At 42.0% G+C, this 20746-nt stretch overlaps 1 protein-coding gene across 1 annotated transcript in view; it reads right to left on the bottom strand.

Annotated features, from left to right (window-relative positions):
* Nucleotides 1-18804, bottom strand: part of WNT7B (Wnt family member 7B) — a 102172-nt gene extending 83368 nt beyond the window's left edge. The window contains exon 1 of the mRNA XM_072145303.1: nt 18422-18804. Coding sequence (XP_072001404.1) covers nt 18422-18492 — 71 coding nt within the window. The 5' untranslated portion in view covers nt 18493-18804. The remainder of the gene's footprint in view (nt 1-18421) is intronic.
* Nucleotides 18805-20746: the final 1942 nt, after the last annotated feature.

Here is a 20746-nt window from a genome sequence, read left to right as displayed (position 1 = left end):
TATTCACCTACAGACATATAAAGCTCTATGTACAGATGGGAAGTATTTTGTCAATCTTTTTACAGGGTGCCTTGTGTTACATTCATGACATGTGACCAGTGACATCATCGCAGGTCTCAGCCTGCTAATAATAGCAAACTGTACACCATGTATGTGATTACATGAGATCACAGCAACCTCCATGGAGGATGGAAAGGAGTAGGAGTCCATGGAGGTTACTGTGACTTCATGTGATCAGATACATGCACGGTGTACAGTTTGCTATTATTAAGAGGCTGAAGGACCTGAGATGATGTCACTGTGGTCACATGACATGAACTGTGACCAGTAAGAAGCCATAAGGCATGGGAAGGAGTAGATGGGAGGGGCTGGCTGAGCAGGACACGCCCCCCTCTGATGGCGATTTATCTATCTATCTCATATCTATCTATCTATCTCATATCTATCTATCTATCTATCTATCTATATCATATCTATCTATCTATCTATCTCATATCTATATATCTATCTCTCATATCTATCTATCTATCTATCTATCTATCTATCTCATATCTATCTATCTCATATCTATCTCATATCTATCTATCTCATATCTATCTATCTCATATCTATCTATCTATCTATCTATCTCATATCTATCTATCTATCTATCTATCTATCTATCTATCTATCTATCTATCTATCTATCTATATATCCATATCTATCTATCTCCTATCTATCTATCTATCTCATATCTATCTATCTATCTCATATCTATCTATCTATCTATCTATCTATCTCATATCTATCTATCTATCTATCTATCTATCTCATATCTATCTCATATCTATCCATCTATCTATCTCATATCTATCTATCTCATATCTATCTATCTCATATCTATCTATCTATCTATCTATCTCATATCTATCTATCTATCTCATATCTATCTATCTATCTCATATCTATCTATCTATCTATCTATCTATGAATCTATCTATCTCATATCTATTTATCTATCTCATATCTATCTATCTATCTATCTATCTATCTATCTATCTATCTATCTATCCATCTATCTATCCATCTATCAATATCATATCTATCTATCTCATATCTATCTCATATCTATCTATCTATTCTTCTATCTATCTATCTCATATCTATCTCCTATCTATCTCATATCTATCTCATATCTACGTATAGAAAAATCCAAGCAGCACATTCAGAGAAGTCTTGTTGGTGGGTGCAAGCGTCTAAGGATTGGGCCTTAAATCCTTTAGTAGTATATATAGAGGAAATAGCGCAGCACACCGGATGAAGTGAAAAAATCTTGTAGTTTTATTCCATGTTCAATAACACAAGCGACGTTTCGGCTACAGGTAGCCTTCCTCAAGCCATTTAACAAGTGTGAATGGTGGACATATATACAAACGTGAGGGATATTGGGACAATTGAGGAAGGGATGTTTCCCCTGCTGCAAATGTGTTAATTGCAAACATATGGACAAAGGCTCTACCTTTTCCCATAATGGCAAACAGTATGACATTACTCATTTTTTAACATGTGACAGCACTTATGTTATATATCTCTTAAGTTGTCCATGCGGACTGGCCTATGTAGGAGAAACTACATTGGAATTCAAAACTCGCTTTAACCAGCATAGGTACACTATAAGATCCAACCGTAAAGATCTTCCGGTTCCGAAGCACTTTTCGGAGCTAGGACATACCGAAAGACACCTCAGGTTTCGCATAATCGATCATGTGCCCCCGCTTAGACGGGGGGGTGATAGGGAAAGAATCTTAAAGAAAAAAGAGCTCCAATGGATTTATACATTGGAGACACTTAGACCTAAGGGACTTAATGTGGATTTTAAGTTGTGGACACTTTGAATTGCTTTTGGAGTCATATTCAGGCAGTAGTATTCTGTAACCATCTGATTTGTAGATACACAATAACACTTAGTGTGAACATATTTGTATATAAAAAAATTTACTGATGTTTCTTTATTTTACAGATTTTATGGTTTTTGCCCCAGATGTCTCCCCGCGAAAGCTGCTGGACCTTGCACATCAATTTTTTCTATATATTTTTCTCTATAATACTTACCTTAGGCTGGAATCGTACCATGGACATACGCCATCCTGTTTCCTCTTCTTTTGAAAACCTGATACCATGAAGTGGAATTTTTTCCATTTGTGCCTCACTCAGCTAGGGATAAATTAAGGTATTATTATACCCATGACCACAAATCAGGGTTTAGGTGACACACTGGATTACACCCGTAAATGGGGAGCTTCCAGGTATGTTGTCACCCTCAAGGGGGTTGATTTCCCCGGGAGGGGTTAATCATCCCACCCCTGTCCCGGTCACACTCGTTGCTATATGCACCCTTGATAACTGAGTATATAGGCACTTATACTAGATATGGGACATAGAACTGTACACTACAGCGCATCATTTCAGCGCATTGTCATGTTCCTGTGCCTCTGATGACCATGCTTGTTTGAGATACATACCGCATCAGCGCAGTGCTTGAAGCACATCCAGACTGTAGCCTTGTCCGCAGGTTGCCATGACTACGGAGTGGTTCCTATGACGCGTGTCTAGCTCCACAACAACCGCAGCGCATGCGCACTGCGACCTGGATGGCGTGCGTTCCACTGGTGCGTTCCAGAGAGCCTTTTTCTTTTTCTTCTGTTTGATCATGCTATTAGATGCCTCAGATCGGAGTCCGCAGCCAAACCGGGGACGCATCAACCACACACAGTAGGAGGATACACTCGATCCACTTGGCACTTTATCACTTTTATTGTGGGGGATCCGCTGGATACCAGGATATGGCATATGCACTTTACCTTGTATATATATTTATTATGTCTGCAATTTCTTTCACTATATGTACTTACCCAATTTTAAATATACACTGCATCTATGTATTATGATATTGAATTGTTTTTGACTATTGTAACACAAATATGATAATATGATGGGCGGCACTTATGAGGTCATGTGACCTCTCACGTTTGTATATATGTCCACCATTCACACTTGTTAAATGGCTTGAGGAAGGCTACCTGTAGCCGAAACGTCGCTTGTGTTATTGAACATGGAATAAAACTACAAGATTTTTTCACTTCATCCGGTGTGCTGCGCTATTTCCTCTATATATATCTCATATCTATCTATCTCATATCTATCTCATATCTATCTACCTGGACCACTTCTATAACCACCTAAGCCAACAGCCTGCTATCTCTGAGATCCCTGCGGCATTAACCCTTTCTGGTGACACTGTTTATCTCTAGAATAGTTTGCCCCTTCCCCTCCGCTAGGTGGCGCTGGTGAGTGCAGGTGAGCGGTGGTGCGGACCATCCTGTGTCTGTCTGCGGTGACCACCTGACGGCTCGGCGGGCTGATGGGTAAGAATAGCCACGGGGCAAATTTCTCTCGTTCTTCTTCCTTGTGGTGTTTGCAACAAAACAGGTAAAGACTCAGCGACGTCTCAGGAATGTGGAAAATCAACTCTAGAGCCAAGCATATTAATAAGGCACCGCACAAGGGAGCCTGGCAGGAGAAGCCATACATAGTGGGGAGAGCGCCGAATCACCGGGGTCAGGGTGGCCCATCACCTACCAACCAGCAGTGCCCACCCTACACACTGCAGCCACACTGCACACATGTCTCATCACACCCCTGTGTATGGTGTTAGTAGCAGCAGGACTGTGATATATGGACTTACATTTCAATATTGGGGGGCGTGTCCTCACACTGCTGTGCTCTGTGCTCTCTGCAGCCAGTGTTATGTATTGTCGCTGGAGATATGTGTAATCATACCTCTGTGTATGGTGGTAGTAGCAGCAGGACTGTGTTATATGGACTTACATTTCAATATTGGGGGGGGGGCGTGTCCTCACACTGCTGTTCTCTGTGCTCTCTGCAGCCAGTGTTATGTATTGTCACTAGAGAGCACGGTGGCTGAGTGAGTAGCGCTTCTGCCTTGCAGCACTGGAGTCCTGGGTTCGAATCCCACCCAGGTCAACATCTGCAAAGAGTTTGTATGTTCTCTCCGTGTTTGCGTGGGTTTCCTCCGGGTACTCCGGTTTCCTCCCACACTCCAAAAACATACTGTTAGGTTGTTTAGAATGTGAGCCCCATGGGGACAGGGACCAGTTTGACATGCTTTGTACAGCGCTGCGTAATCTGTGTGCGCTATATAAATAAAGAATTATTATTATTATTATATGTGTAATCATACCTATGTGTATGGTGATAGTAGCAGCAGGATTGTGTTATATGGATTTATATTTCAAGATTGGGGGTTGTGTCCTCACACTGCTGCGCTCTGTGCTCTCTGCAGCCAGTGTTATGTATTGTCACTAGAGATATGTGTAATCAGACCTCGGTGTATGGTGATAGTAGCAGCAGGACTGTGTTATATGGATTTATATTTCAAGATTGGGGGTTGTGTCCTCACACTGCTGCGCTCTGTGCTCTCTGCAGTCAGTGTTATGCATTGTCGCTGGAGAGATGTGTAATCAGACCTCACACTGCTGTGCTCTGTGCTCTCTGCAGTCAGTGTTATGCATTGTCGCTGGAGATATGTGTAATCATACCTATGTGTATGGTGATAGTAGCAGCAGGACTGCGAAATATGGATTGATATTTCAAGATCGGGGGTGCGTCCTCACACTGCTGCGCTCTGTGCTCTCTGCAGCCAGTGTTATGTATTGTCACTAGAGATATGTGTAATCAGACCTCGGTGTATGGTGATCTTAGCAGCAGGACTGTGTTATATGGATTTACATTTGAAAATTGGGGATTGTGTCCTCACACTGCTGAGCTCTGTGCTCTCTGCAGTCAGTGTTATGCATTGTCGCTGGAGATATGTGTAATCATACCTATGTGTATAGTGTTAGTAGCAGCAGGACTGCGAAATATGGATTGATATTTCAAGATTGGGGGCGCATCCTCACACTGCTGCGCTCTGTGCTCTCTGGAGCCAGTGTTATGTATTGCCGCTGGAGATATGTGTAATCATACCTCTGTGTATAGTGTTAGTAGCAGCAGGACTGTGAAATATGGATTTATATTCCAGGTTTGGGATTGTGCCCTCACACTGCTGTGCTCTGAGCTCTGTACAATGAGTTCTTCCACCTATGCTCCCCTCAGCAGCCACATTCTGGTTGAAAACTACAGGAGTCACTCAGAATAAAGGTGAAGGGCTGTGGTGCATTTAAATGCAAAGGTTTTAGAGCACAGCAGTTTGAGGACACACCCCCTGTGCACTTGGAGAAGCTTTAATACAGGAGTATAGATCCATTTGTTACAACCTATACACAAAGGTATAATTACACATCTCTCCAGGGGCAAAACCTAACATTGTCTGCTGAGAGTTCACAGCAGTGTGAGGACACGCCCCCCAGTATAATCATGGAATAAGAATATTTCACAGTTCAGCTGCTACTAACAACACACACAAAGGTATAATAACACAGCTACTTAATGCCTGACACTGTCCGTGGTTCAATGCAGAGAGCACAGAGTACAGCAGTGTGAAAAAATACACAATCAAGGAATATAAATCCAATTTCACAGCTCTGCTTCTACAAACAAATTTTAGAAAGGTATAACACGTCTCCAAGCACAATAACTTACTCTGAGCACAGAGCACAACATTGTGAGGACTTGTCCTATTACAATTCCGGGATCGAAATCCATATTTCACAGCTCTGCTGCTACTAACAACATATAGAAAGGTATCATACATCTCTCCAGGCACAATACCTTACTCTGAGCACAGAGCACAACAGTGTGAGGACTTGTCCTATTACAATCCTGGAATAGAAATCCATATATCACAGCCCTGCTGCTACTAACAACATATAGAAATATATAACACATCTCTCCAGGCACAATACCTTACCCTGCGCACAGAGCACAACAGTGTGAGGACCTGTCCTATTACAATCCTGGAATACAAATCCATATTTCACAGCCCTGCTGCTACTAACAACATAGAGAAGGTATCACACATCTCTCCAGGCACAATAAATTACTCTGAGCACAGAGCACAACAGAGGAACAGCTCAAAATACAGTTCTAAGAATGTTCCGGAATTGTTATATCGCAGGGAATACAGGGATGTATTCTAATAAACATGTAAAGAAAAAAATCAAAGTCCTTATAAAAATGTGCGCCACTAGAGGGAGCTCTGCAGCTGACTGCATACTGTTTCTACATTGAACTCTATAATAAAGCTGTATGCAGTTTGCTCGTGAGCTCCCTCTAGTGGTGACTGCAGGCAGGCAGAGTTCTGTTATTCACTTCTGTGTCTGTGCAGGAGATTTGGATTGCAAAGGGGGATGAATGTGGTCCGACTGGTGGGAACCAATCACCAATCACGTAGTTGGAGGGTCATGTGACCCCATTAGTCTCATAGAAGTGAATGGAGTGTAGCAGGACTTCCCTATACTGCGAGTACAGTGGCACCCTGTATTATGTCAATGCTGAAATTCCCAAAATTTTCTATTGTACTATCTGCTGGCCGGCTGCGACCCGAAGTGGGGCAAATGTCAAGTGACTGTCAGCGCCTCCTGCTGAGGTGTAGCATCTCTAATTCGGGAGGAATGACAACAATCTCAGCGCAGCGTGTCCCCTCCATCCCTCCGGAGAGGGGGAAATGCCTCACGTGTCAATACAGGTCACATAGAGCTGAGCGCAGCTTGTCAGATGTAGCAGTATTGGGTCTGTCAGATGTAGTAGTACTGGGTTTGTCAGATGTAGCAGTATTGGGTCTGTCAGATGCAGTAGTATTGGGTCTGTCAGATGTAGCAGTATTGGGTCTGTCAGATGTAGTAGTATTGGGTTTGTCAGATGTAGTAGTATTGGGTTTGTCAGATGTAGTAGTATTGGGTTTGTCAGATGTAGTAGTATTGGGTTTCTCAGATGTAGTAGTACTGGGTTTGTCAGATGAAGTAGTGTTGGGTTTGTCAGATGTAGCAGTATTGGGTCTGTCAGATGTAGCAGTATTGGGTTTGTCAGATGTAGCAGTATTGGGTCTGTCAGATGTAGTAGTATTGGGTTTGTCAGATGTTGCAGTATTGGGTTTGTCAGATGTAGTAGTATTGGGTCTGTCATATGTAGTAGTATTGGGTTTGTCAGATGTAGTAGTATTGGGTTTGTCAGATGTTGTAGTATTGGGTTTGTCAGATGTAGTAGTACTGGGTCTGTCAGATGTAGTAGTATTGGGTCTGTCAGATGTAGTAGTATTGGGTTTGTCAGATGTAGTAGTACTGGGTCTGTCAGATGTAGTAGTATTGGGTCTGTCAGATGTAGTAGTGTTGGGTTTGTCAGATGTTGTAGTATTGGGTTTGTCAGATGTAGTAGTACTGGGTCTGTCAGATGTAGTAGTATTGGGTCTGTCAGATGTAGTAGTATTGGGTTTGTCAGATGTAGTAGTACTGGGTCTGTCAGATGTAGTAGTATTGGGTCTGTCAGATGTAGCAGTATTGGGTTTGTCAGATGTAGTATTGGGTTTGTCAGATGTAGTAGTATTGGGTTTGTCAGATGTAGTAGTATTGGGTTTGTCAGATGTAGTAGTATTGGGTCTGTCAGATGTAGTATTGTTGGGTTTGTCAGATGTAGTAGTATTGGGTCTGTCAGATGTAGTAGTATTGGGTCTGTCAGATGTAGTAATATTGGGTCTGTCAGATGGTGTAGTACTGGGTTTGTCAGATGTAGTAGTATTGGGTTTGTCAGATGTAGCAGTATTGGGTCTGTCAGATGTAGTAGTATTGGGTCTGTCAGATGTAGCAGTATTGGGTCTGTCAGATGTAGTAGTATTGGGTTTGTCAGATGTAGTAGTATTGGGTCTGTCAGATGTAGCAGTATTGGGTCTGTCAGATGTAGTAGTATTGGGTTTGTCAGATGTAGCAGTATTGGGTCTGTCAGATGTAGCAGTATTGGGTCTGTCAGATGTTGTAGCATTGGGTCTGTCAGATGTAGTAGTATTGGGTTTGTCAGATGTAGTAGTATTGGGTCTGTCAGATGTAGCAGTATTGGGTCTGTCAGATGTAGCAGTATTGGGTCTGTCAGATGTTGTAGCATTGGGTCTGTCAGATGTAGTAGTATTGGGTGTGTCAGATGTAGTAGTATTGGGTTTGTCAGATGAAGTAATATTGGGTCTGTCAGATGTAGTAGTATTGGGTCTGTCAGATGTAGTAGTATTGGGTTTGTCAGATGTAGCAGTATTGGGTCTGTCAGATGTAGTAGTATTGGGTCTGTCAGATGTAGCAGTATTGGGTCTGTCAGATGTAGTAGTATTGGGTTTGTCAGATGTAGTAGTATTGGGTCTGTCAGATGTAGCAGTATTGGGTCTGTCAGATGTAGTAGTATTGGGTTTGTCAGATGTAGCAGTATTGGGTCTGTCAGATGTAGCAGTATTGGGTCTGTCAGATGTTGTAGCATTGGGTCTGTCAGATGTAGTAGTATTGGGTTTGTCAGATGTAGTAGTATTGGGTCTGTCAGATGTAGCAGTATTGGGTCTGTCAGATGTAGCAGTATTGGGTCTGTCAGATGTAGCAGTATTGGGTCTGTCAGATGTTGTAGCATTGGGTCTGTCAGATGTAGTAGTATTGGGTGTGTCAGATGTAGTAGTATTGGGTTTGTCAGATGAAGTAATATTGGGTCTGTCAGATGTAGTAGTATTGGGTCTGTCAGATGTTGTAGCATTGGGTTTGTCGGATGTTGTAGTATTGGGTTTGTCAGATGTAGCAGTATTGGGTTTGTCAGATGTAGTAGTATTGGGTCTAAACAAATGGAAGGGTAGGACAGCAATCCGTCTCCAGTGAGAAGCAGTTTAAAGTGGTGCCCGCGGCCGAAGTTTCTGATGCCGGAAACCAGGAGTTAATATACTTGAAGGAGGGAGCCACAGCACCAAAGATGAAATTCAAGATGATTTATTTACATGTGCAAACCAACATGTTCAGCGCGACGTTTCGATTCGCAATGAATCTTTATCAAGCATGATAAAGTTTCATTGCGAATCGAAACGTCGCGCTGAACATGTTGGTTTGCACATGTAAATAAATCATCTTGAATTTCATCTTTGGTGCTGTGGCTCCCTCCTTCAAGTAGTATTGGGTCTGTCATATGTAGTAGTATTGGGTCTGTCAGATGTAGTAGTATTGGGTTTGTCAGATGTAGTAGTATTGGGTCTGTCATATGTAGTAGTATTGGGTTTGTCAGATGTAGTAGTATTGGGTTTGTCAGATGTAGTAGTACTGGGTCTGTCATATGTAGTAGTATTGGGTTTGTCAGATGTAGTAGTATTGGGTCTGTCATATGTAGTAGTATTGGGTCTGTCAGATGTAGTAGTATTGGGTTTGTCAGATGTAGTAGTACTGGGTCTGTCATATGTAGTAGTATTGGGTTTGTCAGATGTAGTAGTATTGGGTCTGTCAGATGTAGCAGTATTGGGTTTGTCAGATGTAGTAGTATTGGGTTTGTCAGATGAAGTAGTATTGGGTTTGTCAGATGTAGTAGTATTGGGTTTGTCAGATGTAGTAGTATTGGGTCTGTCAGATGTAGTATTGTTGGGTTTGTCAGATGTAGTAGTATTGGGTTTGTCAGATGTTGTAGTACTGGGTCTGTCAGATGTAGCAGTATTGGGTCTGTCAGATGTAGTAGTATTGGGTTTGTCAGATGTTGTAGTATTGGGTCTGTCAGATGTAGCAGTATTGGGTCTGTCAGATGTAGCAGTATTGGGTTTGTCAGATGCAGTAGTATTGGGTCTGTCAGATGTAGTAGTATTGGGTTTGTCAGATGTAGTAGTATTGGGTCTGTCAGATGAAGTAGTATTGGGTTTGTCAGATGTTGTAGTATTGGGTTTGTCAGATGTAGTAGTATTGGGTGTGTCAGATGTAGTAGTATTGAGTTTGTCAGATGTAGTAGTATTGGGTCTGTCAGATGTAGTAGTGTTGGTTCTGTCAGATGTAGTAGTATTGGGTTTGTCAGATGTAGTAGTGTTGGGTCTGTCAGATGTAGTATTGGGTTTGTCAGATGTTGCAGTATTGGGTTTGTCAGATGTAGTAGTATTGGGTTTGTCAGATGTAGCAGTATTGGGTTTGTCAGATGTAGTAGTATTGGGTCTAAACAAATGGAAGGGTAGGACAGCAATCCGTCTCCAGTGAGAAGCAGTTTAAAGTGGTGCCCGCGGCCGAAGTTTCTGATGCCGGAAACCAGGAGTTAATATACTTGAAGGAGGGAGCCACAGCACCAAAGATGAAATTCAAGATGATTTATTTACATGTGCAAACCAACATGTTCAGCGCGACGTTTCGATTCGCAATGAATCTTTATCAAGCATGATAAAGATTCATTGCGAATCGAAACGTCGCGCTGAACATGTTGGTTTGCACATGTAAATAAATCATCTTGAATTTCATCTTTGGTGCTGTGGCTCCCTCCTTCAAGTAGTATTGGGTCTGTCATATGTAGTAGTATTGGGTCTGTCAGATGTAGTAGTATTGGGTTTGTCAGATGTAGTAGTATTGGGTCTGTCATATGTAGTAGTATTGGGTTTGTCAGATGTAGTAGTATTGGGTCTGTCAGATGTAGTAGTATTGGGTCTGTCAGATGTAGCAGTATTGGGTTTGTCAGATGTAGTAGTATTGGGTTTGTCAGATGAAGTAGTATTGGGTCTGTCAGATGTAGTATTGTTGGGTTTGTCAGATGTAGTAGTATTGGGTCTGTCAGATGTAGTATTGTTGGGTTTGTCAGATGTAGTAGTATTGGGTCTGTCAGATGTAGTAGTGTTGGGTCTGTCAGATGTAGTAGTGTTGGGTCTGTCAGATGTAGTAGTATTGGGTTTGTCAGATGTAGTAGTACTGGGTCTGTCATATGTAGTAGTATTGGGTTTGTCAGATGTAGTAGTATTGGGTCTGTCAGATGTAGCAGTATTGGGTTTGTCAGATGTAGTAGTATTGGGTTTGTCAGATGAAGTAGCATTGGGTTTGTCAGATGTAGTAGCATTGGGTCTGTCAGATGTAGTATTGTTGGGTTTGTCAGATGTAGTAGTATTGGGTCTGTCAGATGTAGTAGTGTTGGGTCTGTCAGATGTAGTAGTATTGGGTCTGTCAGATGTAGTAGTGTTGGGTCTGTCAGATGTAGTAGTATTGGGTCTGTCAGATGTAGTAGTGTTGGGTCTGTCAGATGTAGTAGTACTGGGTTTGTCAGATGTAGTAGTATTGGGTTTGTCAGATGTAGTAGTACTGGGTCTGTCATATGTAGTAGTATTGGGTTTGTCAGATGTAGTAGTATTGGGTCTGTCAGATGTAGCAGTATTGGGTTTGTCAGATGTAGTAGTATTGGGTTTGTCAGATGAAGTAGTATTGGGTTTGTCAGATGTAGTAGTATTGGGTTTGTCAGATGTAGTAGTATTGGGTTTGTCAGATGTAGCAGTATTGGGTCTGTCAGATGTAGTATTGTTGGGTTTGTCAGATGTAGTAGTATTGGGTTTGTCAGATGTAGTAGTATTGGGTCTGTCAGATGTAGCAGTATTGGGTTTGTCAGATGAAGTAGTATTGGGTTTGTCAGATGTAGTAGTATTGGGTCTGTCAGATGTAGTAGTATTGGGTTTGTCAGATGAAGTAGTATTGGGTTTGTCAGATGTAGTAGTATTGGGTCTGTCAGATGTAGTAGTATTGGGTTTGTCAGATGTAGCAGTAGTGGGTCTGTCAGATGTAGTATTGTTGGGTTTGTCAGATGTAGTAGTATTGGGTTTGTCAGATGTTGTAGTACTGGGTCTGTCAGATGTAGCAGTATTGGGTCTGTCAGATGTAGTAGTATTGGGTTTGTCAGATGTTGTAGTACTGGGTCTGTCAGATGTAGCAGTATTGGGTTTGTCAGATGTAGTAGTATTGGGTTTGTCAGATGAAGTAGTATTGGGTCTGTCAGATGTAGTATTGTTGGGTTTGTCAGATGTAGTAGTATTGGGTCTGTCAGATGTAGTAGTGTTGGGTCTGTCAGATGTAGTAGTATTGGGTCTGTCAGATGTAGTAGTGTTGGGTCTGTCAGATGTAGTAGTACTGGGTTTGTCAGATGTAGTAGTATTGGGTTTGTCAGATGTAGTAGTACTGGGTCTGTCATATGTAGTAGTATTGGGTTTGTCAGATGTAGTAGTATTGGGTCTGTCAGATGTAGCAGTATTGGGTTTGTCAGATGTAGTAGTATTGGGTTTGTCAGATGAAGTAGTATTGGGTTTGTCAGATGTAGTAGTATTGGGTCTGTCAGATGTAGTATTGTTGGGTTTGTCAGATGTAGTAGTATTGGGTCTGTCAGATGTAGTAGTGTTGGGTCTGTCAGATGTAGTAGTATTGGGTCTGTCAGATGTAGTAGTGTTGGGTCTGTCAGATGTAGTAGTATTGGGTCTGTCAGATGTAGTAGTGTTGGGTCTGTCAGATGTAGTAGTACTGGGTTTGTCAGATGTAGTAGTATTGGGTTTGTCAGATGTAGTAGTACTGGGTCTGTCATATGTAGTAGTATTGGGTTTGTCAGATGTAGTAGTATTGGGTCTGTCAGATGTAGCAGTATTGGGTTTGTCAGATGTAGTAGTATTGGGTTTGTCAGATGAAGTAGTATTGGGTTTGTCAGATGTAGTAGTATTGGGTTTGTCAGATGTAGTAGTATTGGGTTTGTCAGATGTAGCAGTATTGGGTCTGTCAGATGTAGTATTGTTGGGTTTGTCAGATGTAGTAGTATTGGGTTTGTCAGATGAAGTAGTATTGGGTTTGTCAGATGTAGTAGTATTGGGTCTGTCAGATGTAGTAGTATTGGGTTTGTCAGATGAAGTAGTATTGGGTTTGTCAGATGTAGTAGTATTGGGTCTGTCAGATGTAGTAGTATTGGGTTTGTCAGATGTAGCAGTAGTGGGTCTGTCAGATGTAGTATTGTTGGGTTTGTCAGATGTAGTAGTATTGGGTTTGTCAGATGTTGTAGTACTGGGTCTGTCAGATGTAGCAGTATTGGGTCTGTCAGATGTAGTAGTATTGGGTTTGTCAGATGTTGTAGTACTGGGTCTGTCAGATGTAGCAGTATTGGGTTTGTCAGATGTAGTAGTATTGGGTTTGTCAGATGAAGTAGTATTGGGTCTGTCAGATGTAGTATTGTTGGGTTTGTCAGATGTAGTAGTATTGGGTCTGTCAGATGTAGTAGTGTTGGGTCTGTCAGATGTAGTAGTATTGGGTCTGTCAGATGTAGTAGTGTTGGGTCTGTCAGATGTAGTAGTACTGGGTTTGTCAGATGTAGTAGTATTGGGTTTGTCAGATGTAGTAGTACTGGGTCTGTCATATGTAGTAGTATTGGGTTTGTCAGATGTAGTAGTATTGGGTCTGTCAGATGTAGCAGTATTGGGTTTGTCAGATGTAGTAGTATTGGGTTTGTCAGATGAAGTAGTATTGGGTCTGTCAGATGTAGTATTGTTGGGTTTGTCAGATGTAGTAGTATTGGGTCTGTCAGATGTAGTAGTGTTGGGTCTGTCAGATGTAGTAGTATTGGGTCTGTCAGATGTAGTAGTGTTGGGTCTGTCAGATGTAGTAGTACTGGGTTTGTCAGATGTAGTAGTATTGGGTTTGTCAGATGTAGTAGTACTGGGTCTGTCATATGTAGTAGTATTGGGTCTGTCAGATGTAGCAGTATTGGGTCTGTCAGATGTAGTAGTGTTGGGTCTGTCAGATGTAGTAGTATTGGGTCTGTCAGATGTAGTAGTGTTGGGTCTGTCAGATGTAGTAGTACTGGGTTTGTCAGATGTAGTAGTATTGGGTTTGTCAGATGTAGTAGTACTGGGTCTGTCATATGTAGTAGTATTGGGTTTGTCAGATGTAGTAGAATTGGGTCTGTCAGATGTAGCAGTATTGGGTTTGTCAGATGTAGTAGTATTGGGTTTGTCAGATGAAGTAGTATTGGGTTTGTCAGATGTAGTAGTATTGGGTCTGTCAGATGTAGTATTGTTGGGTTTGTCAGATGTAGTAGTATTGGGTCTGTCAGATGTAGTAGTATTGGGTCTGTCAGATGTAGCAGTATTGGGTCTGTCAGATGTAGTAGTGTTGGGTCTGTCAGATGTAGTAGTATTGGGTCTGTCAGATGTAGTAGTGTTGGGTCTGTCAGATGTAGTAGTACTGGGTTTGTCAGATGTAGTAGTATTGGGTTTGTCAGATGTAGTAGTACTGGGTCTGTCATATGTAGTAGTATTGGGTTTGTCAGATGTAGTAGAATTGGGTCTGTCAGATGTAGCAGTATTGGGTTTGTCAGATGTAGTAGTATTGGGTTTGTCAGATGAAGTAGTATTGGGTCTGTCAGATGTAGTAGTATTGGGTCTGTCAGATGTAGTATTGTTGGGTTTGTCAGATGTAGTAGTATTGGGTCTGTCAGATGTAGTAGTGTTGGGTCTGTCAGATGTAGTAGTATTGGGTCTGTCAGATGTAGTAGTGTTGGGTCTGTCAGATGTAGTAGTACTGGGTTTGTCAGATGTAGTAGTATTGGGTTTGTCAGATGTAGTAGTACTGGGTCTGTCATATGTAGTAGTATTGGGTTTGTCAGATGTAGTAGTATTGGGTCTGTCAGATGTAGCAGTATTGGGTTTGTCAGATGTAGCAGTATTGGGTCTGTCAGATGTAGTAGTGTTGGGTTTGTCAGATGTAGTAGTGTTGGGTCTGTCAGATGTAGTAGTATTGGGTTTGTCAGATGTTGTAGTATTGGGTTTGTCAGATGTAGTAGTATTGGGTCTGTCAGATGTAGCAGTATTGGGTTTGTCAGATGTAGTAGTATTGGGTTTGTCAGATGAAGTAGTATTGGGTTTGTCATATGTAGTAGTATTGGGTTTGTCAGATGTAGTAGTATTGGGTCTGTCAGATGTAGCAGTATTGGGTTTGTCAGATGTAGTAGTATTGGGTTTGTCAGATGAAGTAGTATTGGGTTTGTCAGATGTAGTAGTATTGGGTCTGTCAGATGTAGTATTGTTGGGTTTGTCAGATGTAGCAGTATTGGGTCTGTCAGATGTAGTAGTATTGGGTTTGTCAGATGTTGTAGTATTGGGTCTGTCAGATGTAGCAGTATTGGGTCTGTCAGATGTAGCAGTATTGGGTTTGTCAGATGCAGTAGTATTGGGTCTGTCAGATGTTGTAGTATTGGGTTTGTCAGATGTAGTAGTATTGGGTGTGTCAGATGTAGTAGTATTGAGTTTGTCAGATGTAGTAGTATTGGGTCTGTCAGATGTAGTAGTGTTGGTTCTGTCAGATGTAGTAGTACTGGGTTTGTCAGATGTAGTAGTATTGGGTTTGTCAGATGTAGTAGTACTGGGTCTGTCATATGTAGTAGTATTGGGTTTGTCAGATGTAGTAGTATTGGGTCTGTCAGATGTAGCAGTATTGGGTTTGTCAGATGTAGTAGTATTGGGTTTGTCAGATGAAGTAGTATTGGGTTTGTCAGATGTAGTAGTATTGGGTTTGTCAGATGTAGTAGTATTGGGTCTGTCAGATGTAGTATTGTTGGGTTTGTCAGATGTAGTAGTATTGGGTTTGTCAGATGTTGTAGTACTGGGTCTGTCAGATGTAGCAGTATTGGGTCTGTCAGATGTAGTAGTATTGGGTTTGTCAGATGTTGTAGTATTGGGTCTGTCAGATGTAGCAGTATTGGGTCTGTCAGATGTAGCAGTATTGGGTTTGTCAGATGCAGTAGTATTGGGTCTGTCAGATGTAGTAGTATTGGGTTTGTCAGATGTAGTAGTATTGGGTCTGTCAGATGAAGTAGTATTGGGTTTGTCAGATGTTGTAGTATTGGGTTTGTCAGATGTAGTAGTATTGGGTGTGTCAGATGTAGTAGTATTGAGTTTGTCAGATGTAGTAGTATTGGGTCTGTCAGATGTAGTAGTGTTGGTTCTGTCAGATGTAGTAGTATTGGGTTTGTCAGATGTAGTAGTGTTGGGTCTGTCAGATGTAGTATTGGGTTTGTCAGATGTTGCAGTATTGGGTTTGTCAGATGTAGTAGTATTGGGTTTGTCAGATGTAGCAGTATTGGGTTTGTCAGATGTAGTAGTGTTGGGTTTGTCAGATGTAGTAGTATTGGGTCTGTCAGATGTAGCAGTATTGGGTTTGTCAGATGTAGCAGTATTGGGTCTGTCAGATGTAGTAGTGTTGGGTTTGTCAGATGTAGTAGTATTGGGTCTGTCAGATGTAGCAGTATTGGGTTTGTCAGATGTAGCAGTATTGGGTCTGTCAGATGTAGTATTGTTGGGTTTGTCAGATGTAGTAGTGTTGGGTCTTTCAGATGTTGTAGTATTGGGTTTGTCAGATGTAGTAGTGTTGGGTCTTTCAGATGTAGTAGTATTGGGTTTGTCAGATGTTGTAGTACTGGGTTTGTCAGATGTAGTAGTATTGGGTCTGTCAGATGTTGTAGTATTGGGTCTGTCAGGTGTAGTAGTATTGGGTCTGTCAGATGTAGTATTGTTGGGTCTGTCAGATGTAGTAGTATTGGGTCTGTCAGATGTAGTAGTGTTGGGTTTGTCAGATGTAGCAGTATTGGGTCTGTCAGATGTAGTAGTGTTGGGTTTGTCAGATGTAGTAGTATTGGGTCTGTCAGATGTAGTAGTATTGGGTCTGTCAGATGTAGCAGTATTGGGTTTGTCAGATGTAGCAGTATTGGGTCTGTCAGATGTAGTAGTGTTGGGTTTGTCAGATGTAGTAGTGTTGGGTCTGTCAGATGTAGTAGTATTGGGTTTGTCAGATGTAGTAGTATTGGGTTTGTTAGATGTAGTAGTATTGGGTCTGTCAGATGTAGTAGTGTTGGGTTTGTCAGATGTTGTAGTATTGGGTCTGTCAGATGTAGTAGTATTGGGTCTGTCAGATGTAGTAGTATTGGGTTTGTCAGATGTTGTAGTATTGGGTTTGTCAGATGTAGTAGTACTGGGTTTGTCAGATGTAGTAGTATTGGGTCTGTCAGATGTAGTAGCATTGGGTCTGTCAGATGTAGTAGTATTGGGTTTGTCAGATGTCTTTGTGAGGTTCCCTAGGTCTGTTTGTGTCAGACGTAGCAGAACTGAGTTTGTCAGATGTAAAGTGCTAGTTGTACTAGTTCTAGAATTGCCAAATGTAACGTTCTCAACGCATCACATCGGATGTAGCAGAACTGAGTTTGTCAGATGTAACAGACACATGTTTCTTATATACTCAAGTGCTCGGGTGGTGAGATGTAGCAGAACTGAGTCTGTCAGATATCGCAGAGATGATCTAGTCATTAGTAACACAGATGTAGCAGAACTGAGTCTGTCAAGAAAAGCAGAGATGTCAGACATAGCAGATCTAAGTTTGTCAGATATCACAGGGATGATCTAGTCACTGGTAACAGAGATGTAGCAGATCTGAGTTTGTCGGGTATCTCAGAGATGATCTTGTCACTAATAGCTGAGATGTAGCAGAACTGCGTTTGTCTGATATCGCAGGGATGATCTAGTAACAGAGATGTAGCAGAACTGAGTTTGTCGGGTATCACAGGAATGATCTAGTCATTAGTAACAGAGATGTAGCAGAACTGAGTTTGTCAGGTATCTCAGGGATGATCAAGTAACAGAGATGTAGCAAGACTGAGTTTGTCGGGTATCACAGGGATGATCTAGTCACTAGTAACAGAGATGTAGCAGATCTGAGTTTGTCAGATATCACAGGGCTGTTTTAGTCACTGATAGCTGAGATGTAGCAGAACTGAGTTTGTCTGATATCGCAGAGATGATCTAGTAACAGAGATGTAGCAGATCTGAGTTCGTCGGGTATCTCAGGGATGATCTAGTAACAGAGATGTAGCAGATCTGAGTTTGTCGGGTATCTCAGGGATGATCTAGTAACAGAGATGTAGCAGATCTGAGTTTGTCGGGTATCTCAGGGATGATCTAGTAACAGAGATGTAGCAGATCTGAGTTTGTCAGGTATCTCAGGGATGATCTAGTCACTAATAACAGAGATGTAGCAGATCTGAGTTTGTTGGGTATCTCAGGGATGATCTAGTCACTAATAACAGAGATGTAGCAGATCTGAGTTTGTCAGCTGTAACACGGCGGATCTCTACGCATCCAGCAGAGCCGATTCAGTCGCCTACAACAAACATAAGTCCAAACTTGTCCATCTATCACAGGTAACACAGCCGCATACATCAGTACGGCGTACCGGCAACGAGTTTGTCATATGCACCAAACTTCAAAACCCAAACACCTGAGATCAGAATCTCCTCTGCCTCGACCCCTCTATAACACCAATAACAAAGTAGCAGAGCTGAGTGTGTCCACTGCCCATAGAGAATCCCAATAACGAATCCAGCTCTGCTACATCCGTATTATAATACATAGATAGTGTGTGTGTGTGCAGCGCTACGGAATATGTCAGAGGTACTCACCCTAATTTCATGTATATGATCCCGAAACAGAGAAACACATAGAAAATCCACCTCCGGGAGTGTCTGTGCATGGTCTAGACACCAGGCTGATCCATATAAAAGTTACGAAAAAATGAGACGCGTCTCCTCCGGAGAAGATCCCAGCAATGGCATGTTTCAGTCTGAGCGGAGAGCGGAGGGTTTCGCCTGTAAAAACAATGTGGAAGGCGCCCGATCCATGGACGTGGGGAGCGAGAGAGAGCGCCGGAGCGGAGGGATTATCACTTAACCCCCGGAGAGAGTGAGTGTGAGCGTGGCTCCATCCAGTGCGCACTCCAATGTGTCCCTACTTGTTCTGACTACTCCAGGTAACACGCCGGCTGGGCGAGAGCAGGTAGGAGGGAGGATCTCGGGGTGAGACATCGCCTGTCACTCTCTCTCTGTCTCTGACTGTCTCTCTCTCGCAGTCTCGTTTTACACTCTACAAACACACCTTACACGGGGCGCTGAGAGCCGTCACTCGTGGGGTCTCTCTCTCTCTCTTTGTACTTTTAGGGAACGTGTGATATTGTAGGCGCTCGCAAACATTTGGAGCAAATTATCAGCTCTGCTACATCGCCTGGTAATGGGATGGATGAGGAGAGATGTAGCAGAGCGGAGTTATGCCGCGCTTTAGGGGGGGGGGGGTCTTCATTATGATCAGGCTGCGAGAGATGATCAATTCTGATAAAAAGAAGTGTTATACTACATATTACTGCTGTGTATGACAAACTCAGCACTGCTACACCTGACAAATACAACCTTACTATATATAGCAGACTCAGTGCTGTAATATATGACAAACTCAGCACTCCTACACCTGACAAATACACCTCTACTATATATAACAGACCCAGCGCTACTGTATGTGACAAACTCAGCACTGCTACATCTAACAAATACAACTCTACTATATGTAGCTGACACAGCACTGATGTATATGACAAACTCAGCACTGCTACACCTGACAAATACACCTCTACTGTATATATAACAGACCCAAATACATCTCTACTGTATATAGCAGACACAGCGATGTAATATATGACAAACTCAGCACTGCTACACCTGACAAATACAACTCTACTATATGTAGCTGACACAGCACTGATGTATATGACAAACTCAGCACTGCTACACCTGACAAATACACCTCTACTGTATATATAACAGACCCAAATACATCTCTACTGTATATAGCAGACACAGCGATGTAATATATGACAAACTCAGCACTGCTACACCTGACAAATACAACTCTACTATATATAGCAGACACAGCGCTTCTATACATGACAAACTTAGTACTGCTAAGTCTGACAAATCCCTCTCTACTACAACTAACATACCCAGCACTGCTAAACTCAGTACCGTTACACCTGACAAATACAACTCTATTGTATATAACAGACACAGCGCTACTATACATGACAAACTCAGCACTGCTACATCTGACAAATGTAGCAGTACCACTATACATAGCAGAAACAGTGCTGCTATATATGACAAACTCAATACAACTACATCTGACATTGACAGCTCTACTACATCTAACATACACATACTGGTATATATGGCAAACTCAGTGCTACTACATCTGACAAATACAACTCTTCTATATATATAATAGACACAGCGCTGCTTTGTATGACAAACTCAGTGCTACTACATCTGACAAAGATAAACCTGCTGCGTTATATACAATAAGTTTTGTCGGGCTAATACCATCTAAGCTCTGCTACATCATTCTATATTTCTATAGATAAGGCGAGATGTAGCAGTGCTGGGTTACTTTACTCTTTTATGGGGGGGGGGGGGGGTGAGAGGTCTCCATCACTATATCTGACAAGTTCAATACTGCTCCATATGACATATACAGCTCTACTACATCTAACAAAACCAGTTCTGCTACACTTCACAAATATATATATATATATAACATGAATATTGCTATATCTCAGATCAAATTTGATACTGCTACATCAAACAAACCCACCACCACTATATGTATATCTGACAAACTCAGCACTGCTACACCCCACCTGCAGCATAAAGTCGCCCATGACCAACTGAGCTCTGCTACATCTGCTTAATGCATAATTTCTCTATCTAACAGACTCACTACATCATATAGAAAGAGCCCTAATAGAAGAGACGGTGAGGAATAGCAGTGATGAATTTGTTACCCGGCTCTTTGCGTGAGGGTGAAGGGATCCCCGCCAACTAGTAAGTAGTTAGGATGTATCTTATTAAGGTTCTTCTACATGTGACAAACACAGCACTGCTACTTCTAAAACACTTGTCACT

Source organism: Engystomops pustulosus, chromosome 4, assembly GCF_040894005.1.
Source record: "Engystomops pustulosus chromosome 4, aEngPut4.maternal, whole genome shotgun sequence".
Taxonomy (NCBI): domain Eukaryota; kingdom Metazoa; phylum Chordata; class Amphibia; order Anura; family Leptodactylidae; genus Engystomops; species Engystomops pustulosus.
Note: the sequence above shows the minus strand (reverse complement) of the source record. Positions and strands in the feature narration are given on the sequence as shown.